Source organism: Raphanus sativus, chromosome 3, assembly GCF_000801105.2.
Source record: "Raphanus sativus cultivar WK10039 chromosome 3, ASM80110v3, whole genome shotgun sequence".
NCBI lineage: Eukaryota > Viridiplantae > Streptophyta > Magnoliopsida > Brassicales > Brassicaceae > Raphanus > Raphanus sativus.
In genome coordinates this window covers 23,247,914-23,275,344 of record NC_079513.1, presented here as the reverse complement: position 1 = coordinate 23,275,344, position 27,431 = coordinate 23,247,914, and the positions used below count along the sequence as shown (strand labels likewise).

The window sequence follows — 27,431 nt, the reverse complement described above, 5'->3', positions numbered from 1 at the left end:
TGTAGAGCTTCTGAGAATTCTTCTCCATTTGGTAACCCAATCAAAATTGAAAAAGAAGATTAGAGCTTTAGGATATAAAGAGAAGAAGCATTCCATTATGAATTATCAATGTGAGTACTAAACTTCCTCACAAAATAAAAATGCTGGTGAACGTTCTCCAGCATCTATATTATCCTATCAGATTTAATTCTTGCAGCTATCAGATTTCTCATATCCTATAAGCTTTTACTCCTTGTGTTTCCATAATATGTAATTTGAAACCTTTGGTTACTTTATTATTATAGAATAAAATTAGATTCTATTTCGTTTTTCTATCTGCATTGCATTATATTTTGACCTAGTTTAATTAACGTTTTTGGTATGCTTCGGTCGTAACAATTACAGTCAACTTTAAATGCCATTCTCAAAAAAAAAGAGAAAACAATTACAGTCATCTTACGTAATAAAAAACAATTGTGCGAAAGGACATTTACGCCAATATTTTACATGCATGGTTTTCTTTTTTGAACTTAACATGCATGGTTTTCTTTCATGTCAAATGTGTATTTGACGTGGATATAATTTATTTTTACGAGTATAAATACAGTTGAAACTCTACAAACTAATACTCGATAAGTTATAAATATTATAAATTAATAATTAGTTGAGACAATTAAAATAATGATATAAATCGATAAAATAATAAAATAATATTTTTTTTTTTAGAAATTCCTTTGTAAATATATAATCCTATTAAAATCATAATTAATATACTATATTATATATATATATATATACATTTTATATAACTACAAAGTAAACATTATAGTATTGGTTTTATATTTACAATGAAATTATCTCTTTTTTCTAAGCAATTCAATTATTTTGATAATATCTAGTAAAATTATATCTAAAAAACCATATTTAAATGCTATGAAACATAAAATATATACCAATTAATATAATAAAACAATATGAAAATTGAATTTACAAAATTAAATTAAAGTATATACAGTAAAATCAACTATTATCTTATTTTATAAATAAAAATATTCAAAAATCTAAAAAATGATTTTTTGTAAATTAATAACTGTATAAATTAATAAAATATCATAATCACAATGTTATTAACTTATAGATTTTTTACTCTATAAATATATTGATGAATACATGAAGTCTTGATTTAGTCTGTTCCCGTGCAGCCATTGTTAAACTGTTGTTACAGACTCAATTACACGCTTTATCCTAGAATACTGAACGGATATATAATCGAAAATAACAGCATTTTAGTGATGTATATAGCCAAATTAATTAATTTAAACATTTTTTCATAAACAGTTACAATTTAATTCTCCCACAAAATGAATATGTAATCCTACACAAGGCTCACATTTGTATGAGTTCGACTCTATACCACATAACGTCATCTAATTGATCTCACATGCCCGTTTACTCTATTTCGTACGACAGAAAATATATTAATTTGTGGAGTCTCTAAATACTTGTACTGATTCTTAAATCTTTTCTAGTCTTTTAGCATTGTTCATACGATACCGTAAATTATTTTTCGGAGGTCATACATCATTCCACTATTCTTATTAAAATACATTTAATTTGAGAATTCTAAGTGGATGTATTAATATACATATCCAAATCAATTCATTTAAACATTTAATTATATGATAAACCAGGATGTTACAAATTTATTTTAAGTATTAGATTTTGACCCGCCCTTTAAAGGGCGGGTATATTTTTGTTTTAAATTTAATTTTTATATTTGTGTTTTCTTTATAATTATATTTTTATTTTCTCTTTTAATGATATTTATATATAAATTTTAATCAAAATATATTTTATTAAATAATAGTAATTTAAAAATTGATCCGATTGTATACATTCGGTTAGGGCTGGGTTGCGGGTCGAACCGGTCCCGCTGACCTGCCAACCTGCGGATTTTAATTTTGTTTTGGTCAAAAGATCTGATCCGTACAACGCGCAAACAAATAATTTTGTACCGGCATCCGTCCCGTTAATTTTGCGGTTATCCGCAAGTTATATTTTTAAAATAAAAATTATTTAATTTAATTATTATAAATAAATATAAAAGAAATATTTTTAATAAAATTATATATTTTTAATTTTTATTTTTTAAAATCCCCATATTTATATAAAAGTGTTTACTTTTTTTTTTTTAAATACTTTGCGGGTCGGAAGGTACGTGCGATCCAAAATCCACCAACCCGCACCCATCCCAAATAAAATACTCATAACCCGCATCCGTAATTTTTTTTCAAATAGTTGAACTAAACTTGTGATCCACATTTAAAAGGACGGATATATTTAACGAACTCTTTCACATAATTTATATTTTTATTGGAAATAATTAGTTGGACAAAACTTTTTATCAATTGATCATGCTGGTGAATTAATAGAATATATCCGTTTTCATATACTTTCTCTTTATTTGTGTTTGTTTTCATATATGATGCATAGTTAATTTTTTTTCAAAAAAAAAGTTGTTATACATATTGTTGTCGAAAAGCCTATCACTTATTTTAGTTGTTTTTATTCATTTTCTTTAGTTCATAGGTGATGAGTTGAGAACAAAAAAAATAAAAAAAAGTGATGAGTTTTTTTTCCGTAACAGAGTGCACAAAAATTTATATATCTATCATATTCGTACATAGATTTCTTTTTAAAAAAAAAAGTAATGGACCCCGATATAATAGGAATCAAATGAGAGATTATAGAATACCAAACACGTTAATAGATAGTTATATATTAAGCAGTTGGCATATTAGCAGTTATATTATATATAGATTCTCTGTTTTTTTTAAGTTGGACTAAACTATTATCAATAGTTCATACAGCAAAATTAATAGAATAGACTGGAAAATTCTCAAACCTATAGTAGAGAATCCTGAGTGGTATATAAATTGATAATGCATGGTATTTTATAGGTAATGTTTATACGGATACTAATATTAACATTTACTTCATTGCTAGTTTTATCAATTTTGATAGTTCATATTACTTCATGATCACCATAGGATTTACAAGAAGAAGAAAAGGAAACATGTCTCATATATAGCAAACAAATTACACTCTGAATGTCATTTCTAACACACATCGACCAACAGCCCCATCGATAATTGATTAGCAATTGAAAAATATGAGCGAAATATGTCACAATGCATAAGTAAAGGGGCCAATTGTAAATTTGTCGAATATTAATGGTTTAGTCTGTGAATAAACCAAAAAAACTCGTGGTTCTGTCTCTCTTCTCCTAAACCTCAGTCGCCGATCGACCAGAAGCCAACAACGACGACGGAACATCCCACGAGAGAGTGATATACAATGGCGGCGAGCCTTATGAGCAGAGCCGTCTCTAGAACCGAAACCTTCGGCGCTTTCAGACTCTCGCTCAACCTCCTGAGAAACTTCTCAGCGCCGGCGGCGGCGGCATCTCCGGCCGCTGAAAAGCCTAGCTCCGATCCGATTAAAGCTAAACGAAGGAAGAGTAAGAAGAACTTAATCGAGGTCGCTCAGTTCTTACCCAACTGGGGAATCGGATACCATATGGCTAAAGCTCACTGGAGCGGAGTCTCTTATGAGATCACAAAGATCAATCTCTACAAGGTTTCGCCTTTTCGCTCTATATTGCCTCTCCCGTGAATTCTATCTTATGGGTTCTCATGATTTGGTGAATTGGATTCGTTTCGTGATTGAAAGGTTTAACATTTGGGGAATTTGAAAATGTTTCTTTGTTTGATTGAAATGCAGGATGGTAGACATGGAAAAGCGTGGGGGATTGTTCATAAAGATGGTGAGTTTTTGTTTTCATCATCTCTTCTCTTAGGCTTTGGTTTTTTTTACTAATGCTATGTTCCTTCCTTATGATTGATAGGGAGAAAAGACTTACTATTATGTATAACGTTTTCTTCATGTATGAGGAGAGTATTCACTAATGAAACTAGATAATCAAAGTTGCATTGGTGTGTGAGGATTCTCAGTTATGAGATGCATTTGTATTTAGTCCACTTGCAGCTTCAGGGTGACTAATATTACTTACATACTTCGCAAATGCAGGCTTGCCAGCTGCGGAAGCTCCAAAGAAGATAAGCGGAGTTCACAAACGTTGCTGGAAGTATATCCCTAACCTGTCAAAGGCCACACCTGCAGTAAACTCTGCAACTGCCGCCCAAGTACAAGCTGCCTGATCTGTCTATTTGTGGGTACTTCTTTTCTATTTTCCTGTTCTTTTTCCTTTGGAAGATACAGCTTTTGTTATTTGATAGTCCCCTCTGAATGTGTCGGTAGCTTCGTAAGGAATGATCCATAATCTTCTTTGTCTAAAATTGATATGAGACTAAACTAAAAAGGAGAATTCACAGTTATATGCAATTCCAATCTAAATATTATAACGATAAAAAGGTAAGAAAATTTTCATTTTTCCTTTTTGTTTTCTTTTGAACAACTATTAAAGAAACGGTGAGTTTCCTCTTTAGCCAACATAGTTACATGCTGACACGGCCACTGGTACTGACAGTGACTACTGTGATTAGTTTCATCCATGCCCTTCATCTTGTATATAATTTTTCATTTGACCAAAATACATTTTAATTGGTATGAAAAAATTTCAACCTTACTTTGAAAGGAAAAAGAAAAAGATAATTCACTAATTGAGGAAATTCAAAGTGGAATCATGAGATATGAATCCGTACCACGGGATCTAACAATTAGGGGTGGTCATTTTATCCGTGAAATTTGATTCGATTCGTTATCCGTTGCTATTCGATCCGAAAATTCCGAATATCCGTAAGCTTCCGAAGCAAAGCAAATATTAAAATTAAATATCCGTTGAAATCGAAGCAAATCACAAATATTAAAATTTTGGGAAGCGAATATCCGATCCGATCCGTCAATATATAAATACATGTATATTTTGATTATATTTAAAGTTTTAAATGTATAAAATTATATAATTATTATTCTAACATATGATTTGATAGATTCTATTCATATTATTATTTTATATAATAAAGGTATTACATAAAAGGAAAAGAAAACATTTATGACAATTATAATTTTTTTCTTAAGTTTTGTGTTATTATAATTGTTAACTAAGTTTAAAATTTACAAAATATGTAGATTCACTATATCTTTTAATTTTTATCTTTTATATCATGCAAAATTTTTTTTACAAAACAAATTTATATCGAATTTTTAAGATTATTTGTATTAATCAAAACAAATGAGATACCCGTAAGTATCCGCAAATATCCGCAAATATCTATTTATTTTCCGGATATCCGTTTTTCCGAATATCCGTATTTTTCCGAAGCAAAGCAAATCGGAAAATTAGATATCCGTAACATTCGAAGCAAATCATAAATACCTTCAAAAACCCGGATATCCGATCCGTGCCCAGGCCTACTAACAATGGTTAAAAAGCACTCGGTGACCGAAATAAATATCTTCCAGACTTGAGGGAGACAAAAAGAAGTAATTTTGTTTTTGAAGACAAGAAATAAAAGAGAAATAATTAAAAGAACAGAGCACAACAGAAGCTGATCTTTTGTCCGAAGCTTCTTCCTTTCTCTTTCTCCAACATTTCTGTCTCTCTGCAAGTAAATTATAAACCAAAGTAAACAAAATCAGCTTCTTCTTTTTTGTAATAATTGTTATTTATTTTCTCTCTGCAAGTAAATTATTCCTCTTTGCTTTAATCTTCACGAAACATGCCTTCTTTTGCTTTTGGATCTCCTCATCACCATTTGGCGACTCCCGGAGGCGGAGACTCGCCGTACTCCGTCGAAATTAGCATCAACGGCGACTCCTCCGACTTGGATTCCTTGTCTGAAGTCGATTTAGAGAGCGGTGGTGTGACGTCTCCTGTGAAGAAGCTACATTCTGGTGGTGGTAAGAGGAGGCCGGCGAGGAGGAGAAAGACAAAGAAGAAGAGGAAAGAAGGTAGAGATTGCAGGATCTGTCATCTGCCTTTGGAGACTAACAAAGAAGATGAAGAAGAAGATGGTTCTGATGAACAAGAAGAAGAAAACGAAGCAAGAGAAGGTGAACAAGAAGAGTATTATGGGCTGCCTTTGCAATTGGGTTGCTCTTGTAAAGGTGATTTGGGTGTAGCTCACAGTAAGTGTGCTGAAACTTGGTTCAAAATTAAAGGAAACATGTAAGTATCCTCAGTTATTCTCAAAGACTTCATTTATTTTATTTTTTCTCTTTTATTTCTAGAAAATTCTACATATTCTTATGATTATGTGGAAAAATAGTGAGGTGTGAAACTTATTGAGGAAACAAAATTAAATGTTTTTTATGTACCTTGATTTGTTTTCTTGTCTGAATACTAGAGTAGAGATCTATATCTTCTCAAAAGTATTGTATCTACTAAAGATGGAATCTACAGTTTAAGTGACTACCAATTATTCAATTTTTGTTCCCATGTGTTTTCAATTTGTGTCTCATCTTCCTATTTTGCACATTTGGACTGATTGTGTGTTGTCTCAATTAAAGCATGTTTATGTGATTTGCTTTGCATTGAGAATCTTGCAGTCCCTAATTTTGCTTAGTTTGATTCTCTTGCTAGTAACCATTACGTCTTTGCATTATCTTAAGCAGTAGTAACTAACCGGTTAGAGTTCGATTTTCTTCTTGTGTGTTTGGAAGTTGAAATTCTCTAAAGACTGTACTGATATTGTTTCTGTGAATCTGAGCAGGACATGTGAGATATGCGGCGCAATGGCTATAAACGTTGCTGGCGAACAGTCAAACCAAGAGAGCAACGCCTCTGCCCATTCACAAACAACTGCAGGACAAACTCAGACAGAGGCACGAGGAACCTGGCACGGTCGCCGTGTTATGAACTTCTTACTTGCCGTTGTGATCTTTGCGTTCATTGTTTCTTGGCTTTTTCATTTCAAAATCCTGAAGTGAAACAAATTTCATCTCACTCACTCTCTTTCTTCTCCTGTTCTTGAGCCCTTGCTGTCACTAAATTAGTCCCTCTTGTCGCTTGATTGTTCACACGTTTTGTAGCTGTATAAACTTAGTCTGAAACTCAATTCACCACAAACACAAATCACTAGACAGAGTTTTAGATTAGTCACAAGACTCATAACAATGTTGGTCTAGGAAACAGAGTAAGAAAATCTTGACCAACTTATATGCCAAAGGGTTCAATAGTCTTTGAGTTACTTGGAACAGGAGCTAACGGTGCAGTTTACATAGGATCCCTATAAGATTAAAGACTTAAGTTTTAACATCATAAAGAATGGTGGAGCCATATATTAACATTCAGCTACAGTACAGAACCTATAGTGAAATTTTTGGGGAAAAAGTGATTTTTTTTGTAGGACAAACATTAATTAAATTAAATAAAGTAAAAGGAAAAATGATCATTTTTTCCTGTGACAAGTTTTCCACGAAGTTTCCTCTCTTTTACTAAATCAACGTTCTCGGTCTCGGTCAATGTAGATAGAGTCAACGTTTCAGGTACCTAAACTCCTCTTAGTTTTCATTATTTCTCAACATATCTTGCTAGAGAGCTTTGTTGGTCTTCTCACTACCACACAAAATGGCCTCTTCTTTTTTCCTTCCCACTGTTGCTGCTGCTGCAGCAGCCTTTAGCTTCTTCACCCTTTTTGGGAAGTTCAGATTCCATAAAAAGATAGATCCTTCTTCTCTATCTCCTACATCAACTCCAACTACTTTGTCTCACAATTGTACACACCATGTCTTTCCAAGCTTCCGGGGGGAGGATGTCCGCAGAGACTTTTTCAGTCACATTCGGAAAGAATTTCAAAGAAAAGGAATCACACCTTTCAACGATAATAAGATCAAGAGAGGAGAATCCATCGGTCCCGAACTCATAGGGGCTATTAGAGGATCTAAGATAGCGGTAGTCTTGATCTCGAGGAACTATGCTTCTTCCAAATGGTGTCTTGACGAGTTGGTGGAGATAATGAAGTGCAGGGAAGAGTTGAGTCAAACTGTGATGGCCATTTTCTATAAAGTAGATCCGTCTGATGTTAAGAAGCTCACAGGAGATTTTGGAAAGGTTTTCAGAAAAACTTGTGCGGGTAAAAGTAAGGAGGACACTGAGAGATGGAGACAAGCTTTGGCAAAAGTGGCCACGGTAGCTGGTTACCATTCAAGCAACTGGTTCATGCTTTTCTTTTTTCTTTTGCTTTTAGTCTGTCAATCTATCAAATACTATATATTAGAAATAATAATTTTTTTTATAATTTAGGATTATTTACAAAAATACCATAAATTTAATACTTAATTAGCACGGATTTTTTTTTTTGTAACACAATTTTTTTTTGGTATTTAAGAACCTTTATTTCTCTAAAGACGTTTGTGATATTTTGGGGAAGTTAGGATTTTGGTTGTGTATTAGCCTATTAGGTATTAGAAAACAAAACATTAAATGTGGTATTTTTGAGATATTATACGGTATACCACAACAACTAATTCGAATGTGTAGTAGGTGCATATTTGATGGGTATTTAACGGATGTATTCATCTTTAATATCCTTTTGTTAGGGATAATGAAGCAGCCATGATCGAAAAAATAGCCACTGATGTTTCAAACGAGCTGATCAATTCCACGGTATCAAGTGATTTTGATAGTTTGGTTGGGATGAGAACTCATATAGAAAATGTGGAACCGCTTTTACACCTAGCATCTGATGAAGTGAAGATGGTAGGGATTTGGGGTCCTTCTGGAATTGGTAAGAGCACCATCGCCAGAGTTTTATTCAGCAAATACTCTCATCAGTTCCAACTTAGTGTTTTCATGGAGAACATCAGAGTGCGATATCCAAGACCTTGCTACGACGAGTACAGTGCGAAACTGCAGTTACAGAAAGAGTTCTTGTCTCAAATAATCAACCAGGAGGATATCAAGCTTCATCATTTAGGAGTTGCACAAGACAGGTTAAAAGACAAGAGAGTGCTAGTCGTTCTTGATGACGTGGATCAGTTGGTGCAATTGGATGCAATGGCCAAAGAAACTACGTGGTTCGGTCCTGGAAGCCGGATTATCATCACCACACAAGATAAAAAGATTTTGAATGCACACAAGATTAGCCAGATTTACCAGGTGGATTTTCCACCTGACGATGAGGCGCTTCAAATCTTTTGTACGTATGCTTTTGGTCAAAAATCCCCAAATGAGAGCTTCGAGGAGCTTGCTTGGGAAGTTATAGAACTTTCCGGTAAACTCCCTTTGGGACTAAGGGTTATGGGATCTTACTTCAAAGGAATGTCCAAGGAGGAATGGACCAAGGCAGTACCAAGGTTGAAGATTAGCCTTGACGGAGATATTGAAAGCATTTTAAAGTTCAGTTATGATGCTTTATGCTATGAAGACAAAAATCTATTTCTTCATATAGCCTGCTTTTTCAACAATGAATGGGTTGAGAAAGTGGAAGAGCATCTTGCAGAGAGTTTCTTTGATGTGAGACAAGGTCTTCACGTCTTAGCGGAGAAATCTCTTATATCAGTCAGCTCGGGATATATAAGGATGCATAATTTGCTAGCACATTTGGGTAGAGAAATCGTCCGTACACAATCTATTCATGACCCTGGGCAACGTCAGTTTTTAGTTGATACAAGAGATATATTCCAAGTACTGAACAATGATACACTAGTAAGTTTTCACTTTTGTCGCCCCTTACAAAATTTTATAAAAACTGATCATCTTTACTTATATGTGTCTTTGGATTCTTTTTCAGGGTGTTCGAAGTGTTGTCGGCATAGATTTCAAGTACTCTGAGATCACAGATGAGCTATATAGAAGTGACAAAGCTTTTGAAAGCATGTCTAGTCTTCAGTTCTTAAGACTCGATGGTAACTATATTCAACCCATATCGTACTTATCACAAAGTGTGAACTATCTACCTAGAAAAGTTAGACTACTGCATTGGGAACATTTTCCTATGAAGTGTCTGCCTTCTAATTTTAGCCCACAGTTCCTCGTTGAACTAAACATGCCTGACAGCGAGCTTGAGAAACTGTGGGAAGGAACTCACGTAAGTAATCATTTCTTTTATATACTTTATTTGTATACATCAATTTTATTAGTTATTCTATGATAAATGTTTTTTGTTTGTACAATATACTTTATTTATGATTTTACCATACTGTTTTCTTTGATGAGTTCACTAATAAGTCTTCTTGTGTTTTGTCTTTTCTTTTTCTGTATAGACGATTAGAAACCTCAAATGGATGGATTTGAGTTTTTCCATTAACTTGAAAGAGCTTCCTGATCTCTCAACTGCCACTAGTCTAAAGAAGCTGAAGATTCCTGGTTGTTCAAGTCTGCTTGAACTCCCTTCTTCAATTGGGGATGCTACTAATCTCGAGGGACTGGATTTCAACGGGTGTTCAGATCTTGTTGAGCTCCCATCCTCTATTGGTAATGCTATAAACCTCAAGGATTTGGATCTTACGAGTTGTACTACTCTTTTGAACCTTCCTTCTTCTATGGGATGTTTCACTGCTCTGGAGAAATTAAACCTCAATGGATGCAAGCATCTAGTTGAGCTCCCTTCCTCTATTGGTAATGCAACTAATCTCAGAAAACTGGATCTTGAGAACTGCTCAAGTTTGGTGGAGCTGCCTTTTTCCATTAGAGATGCCGTGAGTCTCAAGCATTTTATTTTTAGTGGTTGCTCAAGTCTTGTGGAGCTCCCTGCTTTCTGTGGCAACGCTACTGACATCAAAGAATTTAATCTCAGAGGATGCTCAAGTTTAGTGAAGCTCCCTTCTTCTATTGGGAATATCACTAGTCTCAAGAATTTGGATCTGAGTGAGTGTTTTAGTCTTGTGGAGCTGCCTTCTTCTATTGGGAATATCACTGATCTTAAGAACTTGTATCTTTCCGAGTGCTCAAGTCTCGTGGAGCTCCCTTCCTCTATTGGATATATCACTAGCCTTGAGAATTTGTATCTTGATGACTGCTCAAGCCTTGTTAAGCTCCCTTCCTCTATCGGGAATATCACTAATCTTGAGAGTTTGGATCTCAATGAGTGTTTAAGTCTTGTTGAGCTACCTTTCTCTATTGGGAATATCACAAGTCTCAAGAAACTGTATCTTAGTAAATGCTCAAGTTTGGTGGGGTTGCCTTCCTCTATTGGGAATCTTCATAAGTTGTTGACGTTGAGGTTGCAAGGTTGCTCAAAACTTGAGGCTCTTCCGGTCAACATCAACATGAAGTCTCTCAACGAACTTGATCTCACCGATTGCTCACTGTTGAAGTGCTTTCCTGAGATTTCCACAAATATTAAGTATCTAAGGGTCAGTGGAACTGCAATAGAACAAGTGCCTTCATCAATCAAGTCATGGTCTCGTCTGCATGACTTGCATATGACATACTGTGAGAGTCTTGGGGAATCCCCACATGTTTTTGACTGCATCACAGAGTTGCACTTAACCGATGCAAGAATACAAGAAATTGCTTTATGGATCAAGGATATGTCACGTCTACATAAACTTGTGATCAAGGGGTGCACAAAGCTAGTCTCTCTCCCAGAGCTTCCAGAGTCCATAGCCTTTCTTGATGCAGAGAACTGTGAGTCCCTAGAGAGACTGGATTGCTCTTTTCACAATACAAAGTTCATTGATCTGAACTTTGTTAAATGCTTCAATCTGAATCAAGAAGCAAGAGACCTTATCATCAGGACACCAACTTGTAGATTTGCGCTCTTACCGGGGCATAAAGTGCCTCCAAACTTCACTTACCGAGCCACTGGGAGCTCCCTGTCAGTGAAACTGAATGGAGATGGTATGCGCTTCCCTACGTCCTTGAGATTCAAGGCTTGCGTTTTGTTGGTTAACAAGGATAACGTTGAGGATGGTCAGTGGAACGTGATGGAAGTGTTTGTTCGTATCGAGGAGAAACAGAATGGTGTCAGTGTTATGTGTAGACCAAAAAACTACCACCTTCTACCTGCACTTTTACGGTACATGTTCACTCCACGTTTAAATGAGCATCTATACGTATTCGAATTTGATAATAAGGTGAGTTCCAGTGAATTATTATTTGAGTTTCAAGTTCACAATGATAAATGGGAGATTGGAGAATGTGGGCTACTTGCTCCAACGGTTTGGGTCCCTCGTTTTGATGGAAGCTGAAAAGTAAAATAAAACATTTTTGTTGTAACATAAAAACCATAATTCAAATGGTTTGCGTTTTATCTTTGTGTTTGATAGCTTATAATCAATAAACTCGATGCAGAATTGAAGGAACATATTTGAATAATGTCTTCTTCTTCTTTTTCTGATCAAGAAAAGATTTCTTTAGACTTAGTCAAGAGTATATGAAAATTGCATTTCCTAAATCATAGAAATTGATTAAAAAAACTTTCAGTTTTGAATAATATCATCAAGAACGAACATGCACTTAAAATACCTTTGACTTTGAAAAGACTGGTAATAGATAGATATCAGTGTTGAATCTATAATCTTTTCACTCGTTAGATTATGTTCTCAGAAGAAATCACTAGATTATGTTGGACATATAAATGAGAATGAACCTTCTTTTTTGTTGATTCAAATCACATTTGAATTTTGAATCATCTCTTAGCATGAGCTAAGCTCAAATGCTTGATGAAAACAAATTTACCATTCAGTTACCATAAAAACGTTTTCAATCATTTAATTTCTTCATATTATTGTTTTGCCTTGTCCATTACTCTGAATCAACAACCAATAGATCCTCTGTTCTAATAGTTATTCCGGATACATCAAAGCTTACAATACAACTTTTATCGCAAGTCATCTTATGTATAAAGTAACATCGAAGTTTAACTGAGAGTTTCTCTTATGCACGAACGTTTAGGAGCCCCAAAAATTCTCCTTTGATGCTACCCAAACAGAACTGCAAAACCAAAGACAAATGTAAAAAAAAATTGAATTAAGATTAAAAGCCACAAAAAAAACTAATAATTTAAGTTGCATTGTGAATAGAGTCATGGAATATGGTGCGCACGATTTCAGAGGCAACGACACTGACGGCAGTGATCTTTAGTAACACTTCACATTCTTTCTGGATTCTAACCTGTAGGAAGACATTGGAATATATAAGGTTTTTTTTTTTGGACGAATATATAAGGTTTTCTTGAACAGAGATGGGAATATATATACTGGGTGAAAGAAAGAAAACAGAGAAAAGAAAACACACTGATCCATCTGATGATGTGTAATTAGGCATGTCACCAGCCTGATACTCCATACAATCTTCCATCTCCTGTGTTGATTGAAAAGAGGAGAAGACGAGTAAAGCACATAGAAACCCAAAACGAAAAGAGGCATGATGTTAAAGCTTCTTACATGATTGGAGACAAAAAGCTGAAGAGGGCCAGCTTCGGCGAAGAATCCGTGCTGTAAGTAACATTTGTTAGGAAACTTGTTGATTGCCACTAAAGACAATATAATGAGAGAAACTGTATATTACCTGCATGACCTTAGTTACAACAGCTTCCAAAACCTCGCCTTTGAAAGGTTTGGAAACAACGCATCGGTACTTAACAGGGAAGGTGACGAAACAAGTCCCGTCTCGGATCAATCCTTTTCCTATGCTTTCTATTCCAGTTACCGCTAGTACAAACCCATGTCGGCCACTGTCATCAATAGGAGGACTTTGTAATTGACTATAAAGTAGTTTAAACAAAATCTTTACTGGAATTGAACAAGAGAGAAGTTGGGGTTTCGAGAAAACTAAGCCGAGCCCTAGAGAAGTGTTGAAGGAAAACCTGTTAGTGCCCTCAACATCTTTCACGAGGTTAGAGACGAGGTTTTCACGAAGGTTCTGACCAAAGAAGCGTGGATGTAACTGCATGTTCCGTTCCAAAACTATGTGGAAGAACATCTCTCGTCGCTTCTTTTTTTGTCGCTCTCCTCTCGCTTCTGTCTGTGAGAGCTACGTTCATGTCATATTTATAGACCCCAACGCACCTACCTAGCAGAAGGTTGATTTTACTCAACCGTCGGATTAACGGCCCAGATTAAAAACAAAATATTTCTTTTTTTTCTTTCTTTTCCATATTTTGCATAACAAAGTTTTTTTTAAAGAAAGGAAAACAGCATGTTGTTGGAATTGCACTCCCTCCCTTGCAAATTTCAAACAATAATAATTTATGTTGCTGTAGTGAATATCAAGAAAGAAGATTAAAAACTGTAGTTTTTTAAATTGGACTACGATCACGATCGGCGTGATCATACCGATTAAGTTTTTATTCTGTTAAACAAATTGAATATGGTTTAATGCTGTAGATTTTTAAGTTTTTATTACATAAGTTTTTCTATTACTTGTGTTTATGTGTCTTAATTAAAATTAATATTTTGATTCAGTTATGTATTGTTTATTGAAAAATACTCTAGACTAACATTTTTAAAAAATCATCACAAAGTTAGTTATTAAGGGTCAAAACGATCAAATAGGTTTTATTGAATAGTTAAATGACAATTATACTCATACTCTATAGATATATGAAAATAAATAAATATTTAAACAAATATTTTTAATAAAATTTATAAATTCTTATTTTTGAAAAAAAATTCAAATTTTCTTTTCGAAAATTTTCTAGAATAATTTTTATTTTTATTTCTTCAGAAATTTTTTTAGAAACCCTTTTTTATTTTTAATTTTAAAATAGGAAAACTTTCTTAAATATATATATGATATCTTTCTGAATTTAAATATAGAAAGATCTACTTGAATGTATATGATATATTTCCAAATTTGAGTTAATGAAGAATTTCCTGAATAAGTATTAGTATCTTCATAAAATTTAGGAAGATATTGATAAATATAAAATATGTATAATATCTAAATGTGAATTTTGAAATACATTATTAAATGTGTATCTATGAATATATGTTTATGAATACCTTATTAAATTTGAATTATATGTATATTTAATAAATTATCCTTCAATATTTATAACATCTTGTTAAAGTTTTCAGAAGACCTCTATGAATTTGATACCTAAATTAGTCCAGCTAAATCTTCTCTGATATTCAAGAAATTTGCAGCTACAAGCACAACTAAACAGAGAGTCTGTTTCTCAGTTAGGCTTTGACTCAGTTCAGCATCCATGAAACCGATTATTCCTTTTAAGTGACTGAGTGTGAGAGACGAGAGTATAGTAGTGTATATACCACTGAGAATTTTGTTGATGAATAATAAAAAATTTGCAGACATTATTTTGTTACTGTCTAATAATGAGTCTGAGAAGAAGAAGATCATAAGAACATAAAAGGTTTAAGAAGAGAAATGGTAAGAGTTCAAATAAGATGATGATAATATAACATTTAGACTTTCTTTTTTTTTGGCCTCTGAACAAAGTCTCAGGGAGCTTCAAATGTCTCTCTCCCGCCAGGTTCTAACTGCAAAACACAAAATCAAAGAAGTCTAAAGTGAGTGATCGAATCTGAGAATCATAAAGTTTTAACACAGAGACCAAAGCAATTGAATCTTCAACTATTTATGTATTGCAATCTGAGAATTTCAAAGGCCTAAAACAGAAGTGAAACTACCTCTTTTCGATCATAAGAACCGGGGCCTCCGATCCGCAGGCTTAAGAATTTGGAAAGAGCACATCAAACTCTCATCAACACTCATCATCGCACCAGCATTGTCGAATTCACCACAGTAGTTTGGAGCTGAGAATATAGTAACAAGCTGTCTATCTGCAAAGAACTCATACCCATCCTCTACAACCTAAAAACAAGATTTTCATCAGAACCTTCCACGAGAGAGAAACATGAATGTATATAGTAGTAGCAGTAGAACAAAGACCAAACCTGGTGGGCACGACAGATGAGATCCATATCGTTCTTGATCAGAAACTCAGCAACTTTGTCAGGCCCAAACGTGTAAGAGACACCACGGTCGTTCATCCCCCAGCCTTTGACATCTTTGCTCGGATCAGACCAAAGCAGATCACATAACAAACCGGTGTCCGGAACATCGGTAGGTCTCTTAATAGTCTTGATCTGCTCCACGCTGGTCAAATCGGGAGAAAGGCCACCGTGCATACACAGTATCTTATCGTCTATCACAGCAGCCACCGGGAGGCAGTTAAAAGAATCCGTAAACACTTTCCAGAGCCTCACGCTGAACCTGCGTTTGCATTCGTCGTAGAATCCGTAGATTCTGTTGATGGAAGCGCACTCGTGGTTGCCTCTTAGGAGGAAGAAGTTCTCAGGGTATTTGATTTTGTAGGCGAGGAGGAGACAGATGGTCTCTAAGCTCTGCTTCCCGCGGTCCACGTAGTCTCCTAAGAAGAGGTAGTTGGCTGTAGGAGGGAAGCCTCCGTACTCAAACAGCCTCAGTAGATCTGAGTACTGTCCATGTATATCACCTGGAAGAAACCAGAACAAAAAAACATTACCAATCTGTCTGAAATTGAGACCAAACACACAAACACCTGTCTGAAACTAATTCAGGTTTCACAAAACCTAATCAAGACAAGAAAAAAAAAACATAACTTTTTTTTCTGAGAGCTGATCTAATAACAAAGCTAACAATCTGTCTGAAATTGAGACCAAACACACAAACACCTGTCGGAAACTAATTCAGGTTTCACAAAACCTAATCAAGACAAGAGAAAAAAAAACATAACTTTTTTTTCTGGGAGCTGATCTAAGAACAAAGCTAACAATCATGGAGACATCAGATCCCAAAAAAACAGAGGATAACATCGGAAAGAGAGTGATTTGATTTACCGCAGATCTTGATGGGAGCTTCGAGCTCAAGGAGGTTAGGCTGTTGAAGGAAAATCTCTTTGGATACGAGACAAAGCTGTCGGATCTCAGACTCGTTGAGCATGACCTGTTTGGTTCCAGGCTTAGGGTTTCTGTAATCCAACAGACGACGGATGATGTCGTCGAGAACGGCAGGGTCCATGCTTCCCTGCGCCATTCAAAAGAGAACACGATCCAAAACAACACCCTTCTGTCTACACAACAAAAAGTTTCAACCTTTCGGACAGTAATCGATCGCGCAGATAGCCAAAAAAGAAGATGATGATCTGTGTCTCGATCTTTGGACCATAAAAGTTTTCGCCTTTGTTTCCTCCAAGTTTACTTTTTTTTTTCTTTTTTCTTATTTCCAACGAATATCTGTGTGATGGGTGAGTTTATCGAAGGTTAGTGGTTTTCACTTCCTTTTTCCTTTGGTTAATTATTTATTTTTATTTTACTTTTTTTTTTAATTTCAAAATTAAGATAATATACTACAATGATAATGGCTTAATAATGCAACTCCTCTGCCTAATGTCATAATCATCTGTCTCTGCTCGTGTTCTTCCGTTTTTGTATGGATTTTGCTGGTCCCCTCACTCTTTGCACATCACTTATGATTTTCTTTTAGTGGAAATATTATTTTTCACTTGATAAAAAATGAAATATTATTTTCACTGTAGTAATAAATATTACTTTGTTTTGGTTGAATATTGTCTAGGTCTAGCATTACTTATTGCATTTTTTCATCGTTTCTGGTAATATATTTGATCAAATGAATTTATGAGTTTATTGGTTTGTTTGTGTTTTTTCCCTCAAATTTAATCATCAGTTATTTATTAGAAAAATAATAACGTTAGTTTAATTGGTTTTTAGTTAAAGAGATAAACGTTCGTAATATTAAGAATCTAACGCTACACATATGTTAATTTTTATATTCTCTGTGGTCTTTATTGAAATTTATTTGTGTTTCCATTATTTTGAAAAAAAAAATTCTACTCCAAAAAATATCATGCAGATGTATAAGGGGATTATAGGAAATAAATAAATAAATAAATGAAATGTGCATAAAGGTAAACCAAACTCCACTAAATTTTCTTGTTTTTTACTGTTTTGAAGTCATCTTACACCTATAAAACTTTGGATAGCTCAATATATTCTAAAAAAAGTGTTACATAAATATATCATCATTGTTCTTAAATTGTCCAAAACATTCTTAGATAATAATTTTATGATCTAGTCCTTTTATAATCGGAATACTACTTATGAAAAACAAATAAGGAGATATACTAACAGGCTTTTGTTCCTTTTTTGTTTAGTTCTCAATTTTCTGAACACAAACCCCATCTTTATTTTCTGAACACAAACCCCATCAAAGATGGTAAGACGAGTAACTGAAGAGTAGTATTCTACATGCTATTGCATCGTTACATTTTATTAGCAAAAAAAATGAAAAGAAAAGAGAGAGAGAAGGCTAGAAGATTAGGCAAAACAAAACAAATTTATAGAAAGCTTTCAGGAGGTTATTAAGTAGAGCAGCAACGTTAATCGTTGTTCCTTGCCCTGAAATCGAGAAGTTAGCAGCCGCTGCTTCTTGAGCTGCCAAAACTTTCTTGCTGATGATGTGGGTAAATTCATGTTAACACGGTTTGAAATGCTTTCTCAACATTTGTAGCTTCAAGACTCAAGAGCAGACGTCTCCAAAAAAGAAAGACCTTCTGCCTCTGCTAGATTCTGATCGTCTACCTCAGCAACCGATCTCAAGTGATTTAGATCGGATTTGTTACCAGCCATCATGATCACAATGTTGGAATCCGCATGGTCTCTTAGTTCGCGTAGCCACCTTAATGCATTGTCAAAAGTCTGTCTTTTGGTGATGTCATAGACAAGAAATCCACCTAATGCAGCTCTGTAATAAGCGCTTGTGATGACTCTGTACCGCTCTTGCCCTGCAGTGTCCCATATCTGAGCCTTTACAGTCTTTCCTTCAACCTGAATAACCGTAAGACAAACATAAGAAACGCACAATAGTATGAGACCATTACATGCTTCATCAATTAACTATGCATCATAACACTTTTTAATGAAATTAACTAGATTTTGACCCGCCCTTCAAGGGCGGGTATATTTTTTTGTTTTAAGTTCTTCAACAATTTTAATTTTGTTTCTGTTATTTCAATCATATATGTGTCGGTGAACAATTTTAATTTTTATATTTGTGTTATTTAAATCATATGTTTGAATTTACCAATACGGAAGCATGCATAAAATCGAAAGTAGAACATACATAAAGAGCTTAATAAAAAAGGAATTGAAAAACCCATAAAGATAAAACAGTAGTTCAAATAAAAAGAACATTATAAGCATCTTCAAAAATAGGATACAAAACTCCATTAATAGTTTGTAAATCTGTGTAGCTGGTCGATGTTTTGCTCTTGTTTAAAAGCAAATGCAGATAAAACAATTCGCTTGTATTGGAGTTATTTTCATGCTTACTAATTATTTTCTCTTTGTTCTTATTATTAATTTCCATCCAATCTTGATATTGCGAAGTTTGATTTGCCTTCTTTGTTGAGACATACCCATAAGAGAAATGAATATAATATCATTTAAAGTTTTAAGTATCATGTGGTTTTTGAATACTCGAAAGAGAGTTTTCATAATTTATAGAAGATGAAGAAAATAGGTAACAATTTAGAAAAAATGTAGGTTAAAAGTTGAATGAGAAAAATTAGGAAATTATTAGTTTATATTTAGACTTTTGCCAAAAAAAGGAAATAGCAAAAGAAAAATTCAAAACCAACTATTTTCTATAATAATCTGTCGATAAATATATAGACATGTAATTATATGTTTTTTGTTAAGTTATAATGATATGATCAATACTATTAATAATGGGTTTGTCAAATTTTGGTTCAATATTTCTGTAAAAGCCCAGATTAAACCCAATATGTACCAGTTCTATTATTTACCCAAGGCCCAATTCGATAATGATTTCCGACCACAAACACTTTAGAGATAAACTAAATCTTTTACAAAGATTCAGCTGAAAAGTTGTCGTTCTCTCTCCCTCTCTCTATTACCACCGCCATCTTGTCTCTCCCTCTCTCTATTACCACCGACGATTTTCTTTCTTTAATCATCAATCAGACCAACTAAGATCTTGTCTTTCCCTCTCTCTATTACCACCGACGATCTTGTCTCACCCTCTCTCTATTACCACCTTTCGATCTTCTCTCTTTATTCATCAATCTGACCACCAACGATATTGTTTCTTTATTCCGACCACAGACAGATCTTGTTTCTCTATTATAAGATCCCGATTCAGGTACATGCATTTTTTTTATTATACATTCATCATCAGAGTAATATTTTGTTTGCATGTAATCTTAGTTTGAGCTGGAATCTGAAAAATTGTAACTTTTTAAAATCTATTACATTTCAGATGTGACGAATCCGCTGTTTCTTCCGATTATCTTAGTGAAGCTGAAGAATATGGAGGCTCGCGCTGTTGATGATGTGTTTAAGGACTTTTGGGATCGAAGAGCTGATCTCACCAAGACTTTCATTTTATTCCATTGGGTTTTCTTGATTCCTGAGATCATAAAGTTCACACCTTTCTTCAGGTAATTCACTTTGTTCCTGTCATTTTTTTTCTGAAAAAGTTTCATTCGGAATCAGTGTATAATGATTATAAAAGGTTCTGACAGTAGATCTTTTACATGAATGGTAGAAGAAGACGAAGAGATCGTGTTTGTTTAAGATGTTTTGTTGGAGAAGAACTTCAAATCTTTAGCTGGAAAGGGATTTTAACAGATCGCAAACATCTATTGAGAATTGGGTAATCTCGATTCCTTGGTAGCTCTTTTTGATTTTTGATTTTTTTTTTAATTATTATGATATTTGTGTAGTCATGTCTCTTTCTTATACTTTTTTCTCCTCGTTTCTTTGTTCATCAGGTCCGTACTTCACCAAAGCTAAAAGAAATTATGAAAAAGATTCTTTACCTGGGGAACACATTGAACCAAGGAACTGCGAGGGGTGAGTATTAAAATTTCTCTGTTTTAATGTTGGCTTTGATCCAAGAATGGTGACTTTGTTTTGGCTACGTCATGTATATGTTTTGTCTGAACACATATCTGAATTGGTTTGATAATACCCTTGTTCTGCTTTCTGCAGGCGCTGCAGTGGGATTCAAGTTGGACAGTTTATCAAAACTAAGCGATATACATGCTGCTAACAGGAAGATGACTCTCATGCACTATCTTTGCAAGGTAAAGTACAATCTCAATAAAAGGCAGCCTCTAGATTCTGTTGAGGGTAGTTTGGTTTGACTCTCTTCTTTCTTTTGTCTAGTTCCTTGCTTGAAAGGGATCAGATCTGCTGGACTTCCCTAAGGATATTGAGAGTCTTGAAAAGTATTCTTCAAAGGTTCGCATTCTGTGCTTTATAGGTCATCTACTTTTTACTTGTAATTGGCTCATAATTTCAGTGTCCTGTCGATTCAGATACAATTGAAGTCGTTGGCTGAGGAAATGCAAGCTATAATCAAAGGACTGGAGAAACTGATCAACCAATAGCTCACTGCATCTGAAAAGAAAAGGTCATGTTTCTGAAGTATGTTGTTGTTTTTTTTTTCCTTTTGGTTTATACTTTTCATTAATTTGAGATTAGTTTCCATCATTGTTCCACATAGGTAAACTATTTGCTCAGGTTTTGAACGCCCGACAGCAATGCCATTTAGCCATTTACATATTTAAAAGTTAAGTATTTATAAATATGTACTCTTGTGTGATTACCTTTACAACTGTGTTCTTATTTAACTCTCTTATTATTCAGGAGATGCTGGAAACAACATTATAAGTTTGAGAAAGGACATTGAGGAATGAAACATAGCTACCGCTTGGAAGTCACAAAACAAAACATAACAGGCGCTTGGATTCAGAAACAACCTTTAGCATTGGAACAACATGTAAGTCCCTTAACCAAACATAGATAGCGCTTGGAAGTGAGGAATGAAATATAGGTTATCGGTTAGAATTCAGGAATGAAATATCGGTTAGAAGTGAAATCATTTATCTCTGAATGTTGCTTGCTGGTATGTCTGTTGTGTGGTAGTATTTAGGCTAAAGAAAACAATGTCGTTTGCTTGTGTATCTGTAGTGTGCTTTGTTTGTATGAATAAATTAGAGGTAAATAAAAAATAGTAAAGATAAAAACACAGCAAACTAAAGATTAAAATTAGAAATAAGTTAAAACATCTGAAAGAAATTATGAAATAAGTTAACATCTCGAAAACACAGCAAACTACACAAGAAACTAAACATTCAGGTTAGAGATTCTGAAAGATCTCTTTAAAAACAACATTTTTTGTCTCACGCTTAGGCTTTCCCTGATCATCAACAACCAAAATCTTCAATCCTTTTTTTGATGTAACTCTGGAAACAGCCACATATAGTTGTCCATGAGAAAACACATCTCTTGGTAGATACAAACCAACATGGGATAGCGATTGACCCTGACTCTTATTAATTGTGATAGCAAATGCAACTGCAATAGGTAGCTGCCTCCTCCTCATCTTGAAAGGCAATTTCTTATCAGTAGGTGTAATAGAAAGTCTAGGAATGTCCACGGTTTTCCCCACCTTTTCTCCTGTGATAACTCTCGCCTTTACAAATAAATCATCCAACTCTGTAATCTGGAGTCTTGTGCCATTCATCAAACCGTTTGTATGATCGATGTTTCGAAGCAGCATCACTGGACATCCGACTTTCAAACGAAGACTGTGATTTGGCAACCCAGAAACCTTGATGGTGTTTAAGAAATCGGGAGTTAGAGCCTGGTCATTTTTTGAAAATCTATCAGAAGCATCAATCGAGTCAGAGCTTAAGTAAATCCTTTCTTCTCCTGCAAAGGGCGTAATCAATAATTAAAAAATATTCAAAACGATTTAAATAGGAAAAAAAAACATGTGAATATAAATAGTGTAACCTGGTAGTTTATCCAACATGTGCTGGTTAATCCTGTTAACATCTTCGTTGGTGGGACACAAAATGGCTCTTTCTTGGAAAAACTTTGCCTCTCTATTATGTTGCAAGGAAACAACATCACCATACACTGCTTTGCTAATAGCTTCAATTGGTTCATCTACATCAGTGATAAGAAACTCGTCTGGGATATTGATTACAACTTCTCCATCATTATCTCCTCCGAGTTTTCCATCTCCAACATCTAAAATCCACTCTGAAAATTCCTTCAATTCCTTTGCTTCTTCAGCAGACAGGTTTTCAGAAAGCAGCCTCATATTCTTCGTTAGCTTCATCAACTTAACATGCTTCCATAAATATGACAAATTAAGAGAGTCCAGTACAATTTCTGGACGTCCAGCACCATGTATGACGGGCAATATTTGTCTAAAATCACCTCCAAACACAACAACTTTTCCACCAAAAGGCCTCCCGTCTTTGTTCCCCAAAATGTCTTTCATACTCCTGTCCAAAGATTCAAAACAGTGTCTGCTCATCATTGGTGCTTCATCCCAAATGATTAGAGATGCTGCTTTCACCAAATTAGCTTGATCACTTCCTGGAATTAGTGTGCATGTAGAAAACTCATCTGGGTTTATTGGTATTCCAAACCTAGAATGTGCTGTCCTTCCTCCTTGTAGCAATAGAGAAGCTATCCCACTTGATGCAGTGTTCAAACAAATTTCTCCCCTGCATCTAATAGCTGCAGACAGCAATCTCCACAGGAAGGTTTTACCTGTTCCTCCAAATCCATAGACAAAGAAGACACCTCCTTTTTCATTTACAACAGCATCAACAATCTCTTCATAAATGTTCCTTTGCTCATCTGTTAGTTTTCCAATATCTCGGTCATGCTCAGCTTTCAGCTTCTCCCTATCGTAACTCAGCTCATCTGCAATCAACACATTGTCGTTTCCAACAATATCTGGATCTGGCTTTGGCATAGACTCCCACTGCTCTAATGAAAATCCATTACTCTTTAAAATTTTTTCGATCTCAAGAAGAGCAAACTGTTGTTTTTCTGCTGCACTTAAACAGAGATCTACAAAAAAAAAACCAAAATGCGAATTAGACCATATTTTTCTGAATGTAGTATCATATAAAAATAGATTTATATTATACCTGGTCTGTTTAATAACTTTCTACGCTTGTACTCGATGTCATCACATAAAACCTCCCATGTATTGTCCCAAACGACCTCTGGCTCTGACAAACTACCAGACATCAGCATAATAACAAAAGTGTGACGCAAATGTGCAGCTGATTCAGTGAAACTCGTCCTCATAATGTCATCTATATACTCTTGATCATTGTCTAGTAAGCCCCTTGCAAAACAGGCCCTCTTAAATGTGGGATAAACAACATTATTAAAGGTTCGAACCTCCTCCTCATCCCTTGGACCTCTGACTATGTTTAGCAGAACACGCAAATAGAAAGCTTCTTCAATCTTCCTTGGGGCATAATTGATCCTACCAATACTGAATCCTTTCTGTCTATCATAAAACTTTTTCTCCTTCTTATTCCAAGTGAACATTGTTGGAATTTCTGCTAAAGTAAGTCTTCTGGCAACAGCACTAACCTTGTTCAGATCAAACCATCCAGTGAACATAGTATTTTCTATAAGCTCACGATTTGTGACTTCAGCATAAGTGTCATCATCTTTGAAAATAATAATCTGCTTCCCTGGTAGGTGAAACTGCATTCGCTCAACAGGCACCGATCGATAATGGATAGGAAAACTTAAAGTCCTCCATGCCCCTTCACAGGCCGAAACATATCTAAAAAAAAAAATATTAGTGAAGCAAGACTGATCTCGTTGAGAAGTAAAAAAAATAAATTATAAAGAGAGATTAGAACCAAATTCACCTGCAGTTGAAGAAGTTTTTTATCTCATTTTTTTTTTCAACTCCAGTAGCTCCTTTTTCTGATGGCTCAACAGAAACAGTACAACGATCTGCACCTTTATTAATATACTTAAATAAGTATTTAATGGAACCAGTCTGATTACACCACTCCACGTTAATATGAGCTCGATACCGAACAGATAATTTCTTGTTATAGGGTATAACGTATCTGTTATCGCATTTGAAGCCATTTTTCTCTACAAAGCAACCAGGCTGTTCACGCCGTCTATAAACCGGAAAACCTTCTCTGTTCACAGAAGTTTTGTCCACAAAATCTTTAGGATAGAGCTTTGAACATTTACCATTCTCCATGCATGGCGAGTTCATGTTAACTGCCCCACAAGGACCATGAATCATCATATCCTTCACCACATCAAACAGCTCTGGTTCCTTATCCTTATCTGGTATTTCTGCTGAGATGATCTTGTCAATGTCATCTGTTTTAGGAAATTTATATTTAGGATGCATGAACAGCAGAATATGAGCATGGGGCAGACCACGTTTCTGAAATTCAACTGTGTACATCGCTGCATTAAACAAAAACATTAGTAACCAGACGATTTATAACAATATATATGTTCATAAAACAACCATAAAGATAACTCACATGCGACAGTCTTTCCAAGTAGATTTTTTTCAGTTAAATCGCTCATTAGCCGATCTAGTTTAACCTTAAAAATCCTGCATAGGATTTCTGGTCTGTCGTCAGGAGTGAGCTTGCGTGGTTGAACATACCTAGTGATTTCAGGCCATTTAGGATTGCATGTGAAAGTTATAAAAAGATCTGGAAATCCATAGTATTTGCATATTGCCATTGCATCCAAATACAAATTCTTCATGTATCTTGGTCCTCCAACAAATGTGGCTGGTAACAAAAAGCGGCTTCCTTGCTCGTGCATATCGTTATCCCCATTGTTTCCAGACTGCTGAATAGAATCATAGCTGTCTGATCTAAGGCTTTTCTGGTTCATCCTCAAATAGGACAACCGATTTGCTTCTATGGTTGTATAACCATCTACCAGAAACTGTTGGAATAGCCTTTTAGAGTGTAGAAGTGTATGAGATTCCCCATCTCTTTCCATAATCCGATATGCATACCACTGTCTCATACTGATATTTTTCCTCTTCAGTTTAGCAGTAGCTTCTGTAGCTCTTTTTTCAATCCCAAGCCTGAACCCATCTTCGCCATATGCAAAGATAAGAGGATACTGTAGTGCTAGGTAGGAAGGATGTATTTCACTTATCCGTTTAAGCCATCCTGTTTGCTTCTCTTGTAGAACAATATCTCTTTTATCCATTTCCAAATTAAAATCCCCAGGAATTAGTGCAGCAACTTCAGATGCAGTAGGAGTATCATATGTCCTTCCATCTTTTTCTCGAGAGCTAACAATCCTCATATGAAATGTAGCACCAGAGTTGGTATTGAATCGATCTCTTGCTGAACGAAACTGATGTACATATGGGTTAACTTGGTTTAGCATCTGAACTATCATCTCAATGACTTTCTTTCTCAGACTCTCTTTTTTAGCTTTATCAGCCTTTTTCTTGTATTTCCTGCATTAAAATTACGCCCTTTCAGTCTTAGAATACATGGTCATAAAGAATCATATTATATCAAAACTATTAAATCCTTAGTAATTCAGAAAATACCCTATAATGGAAGCTCTTTTATCAATTTCGATTTCTGTGTCAACAATGTAGAGTTGAGAAAACTTGGGCTCTTCTCCAGCTTGTGGCTTTAAACTGCCCATCAAATGATAGTTTTCTCCTTGAAGTTGAAACATTTTTGGTCCTCGTCCTTGAGGAACACATCTATCCACTTTACCCCCAAGAGATGTAAAAGAGAAAACCATATTAAGTTGTCTGATATTTTCTCGAAAATAGCTGCTGATATCATCATCACCATGTAACAATCTTTTCAAGATCTCTGGTGATTCCTTTAGTAATGGCAACTGAACTTGACCTTGTCCACAACACAAAGAAAATTTTGGTTTCTTGGACTTTCTCTTCTTTTCAATACGTTCACCATACCACATTTTCGCACCACAGTACTCACATATGCAAGTAGGATCACCCTCATCTAAATACTCTGTAACAAATTCATAAATAAAGATGCTCAAGTTATTTTCGAATACAGGAATAAATTCTGAAAAATACTATTCAATTACCTGTACTCTTTGGTGTTTGCAGAGGTGTAGTAGATGATGATGAACCACCCTCAAACATGTTTCGAAATATATCAGCCATAGTCAAAATCCTAGACCTTTGTTCATCTGTGATAGGACTTGGATTCGCTGTTTGTACTTCAATGTTATCAGATAATACTTCAAATGAATCACCATCTTCACTACTCACATCATAACTCTGATCACTATAATCTTCACCCTCCTCTGTTATTAAAACTCTGTTATCTAATTTGTTCTTGCGAATTAATATAATCGGATAAACTAATTATACATACCAGAGGATGGGTTTTCAAATGGTTGAAAAATCATCTTCTTCTTCTGACTCATTTAGTTGAGATGTGGGACCACTCCATGGCATTAGGTTGCTTGACACTGTCTGAGTTGGAGAAGGCGGTGGTAAAAAGATTTCTAGGTGAATATTTGAGGACATGTGCTTCTTCTTGTTGTGATGTTTGATAATTGAGAGCCATATTGTTATAATCACCACCTCACCATCGCACAAATTTTACAAAAACAAAAATGTTAATTGGTTAAATTTACAGCTCTCACAATGATCACAAATATTTAAA

General features: G+C 34.8%; 7 protein-coding genes and 1 long non-coding RNA gene across 9 annotated transcripts; 4 read left to right on the top strand and 4 right to left on the bottom strand.

Annotated features, from left to right (window-relative positions):
* Positions 1–3,254: 3,254 nt before the first annotated feature.
* Positions 3,255–4,383, top strand: LOC130509304 (uncharacterized). Its single transcript, XM_057005120.1, has 3 exons — positions 3,255–3,618; positions 3,763–3,805; positions 4,069–4,383. The coding sequence occupies exons 1-3, from the start codon at positions 3,337–3,339 to the stop codon at positions 4,197–4,199; spliced, it is 456 nt and encodes a 151-aa protein (XP_056861100.1). The 5' UTR covers positions 3,255–3,336; the 3' UTR covers positions 4,200–4,383.
* Positions 4,384–5,408: 1,025 nt separating this feature from the next.
* LOC130509303 (uncharacterized) lies at positions 5,409–6,946 on the top strand. The gene is made up of 2 exons (XM_057005119.1): positions 5,409–6,169; positions 6,714–6,946. Exons 1-2 carry the CDS (start codon positions 5,721–5,723, stop codon positions 6,928–6,930), a joined length of 666 nt encoding a protein of 221 aa, XP_056861099.1. The 5' UTR covers positions 5,409–5,720; the 3' UTR covers positions 6,931–6,946.
* A 245-nt stretch (positions 6,947–7,191) lies between these two features.
* Positions 7,192–12,309, top strand: LOC130494431 (disease resistance protein TAO1-like). Of its 2 annotated transcripts, none has more exons than XM_057005118.1 (4): positions 7,192–8,157; positions 8,542–9,649; positions 9,735–10,031; positions 10,207–12,309. In XM_057005118.1, exons 1-4 carry the CDS (start codon positions 7,571–7,573, stop codon positions 12,133–12,135), a joined length of 3,921 nt encoding a protein of 1,306 aa, XP_056861098.1. In that variant the 5' UTR covers positions 7,192–7,570; the 3' UTR covers positions 12,136–12,309. The 2 variants fall into 2 exon arrangements, with proteins under 2 accessions (XP_056861098.1, XP_018476353.1); XM_018620851.2 differs by having other exon boundaries at positions 7,872–8,131.
* An 89-nt stretch (positions 12,310–12,398) lies between these two features.
* LOC130509305 (DNA-directed RNA polymerase II subunit 7-like) lies at positions 12,399–13,912 on the bottom strand. Its single transcript, XM_057005121.1, has 6 exons — positions 13,755–13,912; positions 13,457–13,622; positions 13,333–13,383; positions 13,184–13,249; positions 12,992–13,060; positions 12,399–12,880 (listed from the first exon to the last, which is right to left on the bottom strand). Exons 1-6 carry the CDS (start codon positions 13,868–13,870, stop codon positions 12,824–12,826), a joined length of 525 nt encoding a protein of 174 aa, XP_056861101.1. The 5' UTR covers positions 13,871–13,912; the 3' UTR covers positions 12,399–12,823.
* A 1,247-nt stretch (positions 13,913–15,159) lies between these two features.
* On the bottom strand, positions 15,160–17,144 carry LOC108847399 (serine/threonine-protein phosphatase PP1 isozyme 2). Its single transcript, XM_018620628.2, has 4 exons — positions 16,732–17,144; positions 15,808–16,367; positions 15,541–15,724; positions 15,160–15,390 (listed from the first exon to the last, which is right to left on the bottom strand). The coding sequence occupies exons 1-3, from the start codon at positions 16,925–16,927 to the stop codon at positions 15,551–15,553; spliced, it is 930 nt and encodes a 309-aa protein (XP_018476130.1). The 5' UTR covers positions 16,928–17,144; the 3' UTR covers positions 15,160–15,390; positions 15,541–15,550.
* A 1,279-nt stretch (positions 17,145–18,423) lies between these two features.
* LOC108845534 (ras-related protein RABA2c-like) lies at positions 18,424–18,800 on the bottom strand. Its single transcript, XM_018618730.1, has 2 exons — positions 18,792–18,800; positions 18,424–18,738 (listed from the first exon to the last, which is right to left on the bottom strand). The coding sequence occupies exons 1-2, from the start codon at positions 18,798–18,800 to the stop codon at positions 18,424–18,426; spliced, it is 324 nt and encodes a 107-aa protein (XP_018474232.1).
* A 1,014-nt stretch (positions 18,801–19,814) lies between these two features.
* On the top strand, positions 19,815–21,710 carry LOC130509302 (uncharacterized). Its single transcript, XR_008943399.1, has 8 exons — positions 19,815–20,074; positions 20,192–20,372; positions 20,480–20,587; positions 20,706–20,787; positions 20,926–21,020; positions 21,103–21,177; positions 21,255–21,349; positions 21,443–21,710. It is a non-coding gene; the product is annotated as an uncharacterized LOC130509302 (long non-coding RNA).
* A 287-nt stretch (positions 21,711–21,997) lies between these two features.
* Positions 21,998–26,712, bottom strand: LOC108807620 (uncharacterized). The gene is made up of 6 exons (XM_057005117.1): positions 26,327–26,712; positions 25,284–26,230; positions 24,639–25,203; positions 23,895–24,550; positions 22,738–23,814; positions 21,998–22,653 (listed from the first exon to the last, which is right to left on the bottom strand). Exons 1-6 carry the CDS (start codon positions 26,710–26,712, stop codon positions 22,079–22,081), a joined length of 4,206 nt encoding a protein of 1,401 aa, XP_056861097.1. The 3' UTR covers positions 21,998–22,078.
* Positions 26,713–27,431: the final 719 nt, after the last annotated feature.

Excerpts from the sequence above, each read along its gene's own strand:
- LOC130509304 (XM_057005120.1), top strand. The coding sequence starts at position 3,337 with ATGGCGGCGAGCCTTATGAGCAGAGCCGTCTCTAGAACCGAAACCTTC. Across the intron at positions 3,619-3,762 it reads CAAAGATCAATCTCTACAAG|GATGGTAGACATGGAAAAGC; the intron begins GTTTCGCCTTTT and ends ATTGAAATGCAG. Across the intron at positions 3,806-4,068 it reads GGGGATTGTTCATAAAGATG|GCTTGCCAGCTGCGGAAGCT; the intron begins GTGAGTTTTTGT and ends TCGCAAATGCAG.
- LOC130509303 (XM_057005119.1), top strand. The coding sequence starts at position 5,721 with ATGCCTTCTTTTGCTTTTGGATCTCCTCATCACCATTTGGCGACTCCC. Across the intron at positions 6,170-6,713 it reads TTCAAAATTAAAGGAAACAT|GACATGTGAGATATGCGGCG; the intron begins GTAAGTATCCTC and ends GAATCTGAGCAG.
- LOC130494431 (XM_057005118.1), top strand. The coding sequence starts at position 7,571 with ATGGCCTCTTCTTTTTTCCTTCCCACTGTTGCTGCTGCTGCAGCAGCC. Across the intron at positions 9,650-9,734 it reads TACTGAACAATGATACACTA|GGTGTTCGAAGTGTTGTCGG; the intron begins GTAAGTTTTCAC and ends ATTCTTTTTCAG. Across the intron at positions 10,032-10,206 it reads AACTGTGGGAAGGAACTCAC|ACGATTAGAAACCTCAAATG; the intron begins GTAAGTAATCAT and ends TTTTCTGTATAG.
- LOC130509305 (XM_057005121.1), bottom strand. The coding sequence starts at position 13,870 with ATGTTCTTCCACATAGTTTTGGAACGGAACATGCAGTTACATCCACGC. Across the intron at positions 13,250-13,332 it reads AGCTTTTTGTCTCCAATCAT|GAGATGGAAGATTGTATGGA; the intron begins GTAAGAAGCTTT and ends CAATCAACACAG. Across the intron at positions 13,061-13,183 it reads ACACATCATCAGATGGATCA|GTTAGAATCCAGAAAGAATG; the intron begins GTGTGTTTTCTT and ends GTCTTCCTACAG.
- LOC108847399 (XM_018620628.2), bottom strand. The coding sequence starts at position 16,927 with ATGGCGCAGGGAAGCATGGACCCTGCCGTTCTCGACGACATCATCCGT. Across the intron at positions 16,368-16,731 it reads AGCTCCCATCAAGATCTGCG|GTGATATACATGGACAGTAC; the intron begins GTAAATCAAATC and ends GGTTTCTTCCAG. Across the intron at positions 15,725-15,807 it reads TCATCTGTCGTGCCCACCAG|GTTGTAGAGGATGGGTATGA; the intron begins GTTTGGTCTTTG and ends TCTTGTTTTTAG.
- LOC108807620 (XM_057005117.1), bottom strand. The coding sequence starts at position 26,712 with ATGTGGTATGGTGAACGTATTGAAAAGAAGAGAAAGTCCAAGAAACCA. Across the intron at positions 26,231-26,326 it reads AAAAGAGCTTCCATTATAGG|GAAATACAAGAAAAAGGCTG; the intron begins GTATTTTCTGAA and ends ATTTTAATGCAG. Across the intron at positions 24,551-24,638 it reads AAAAACTTCTTCAACTGCAG|ATATGTTTCGGCCTGTGAAG; the intron begins GTGAATTTGGTT and ends TTTTTTTTTTAG.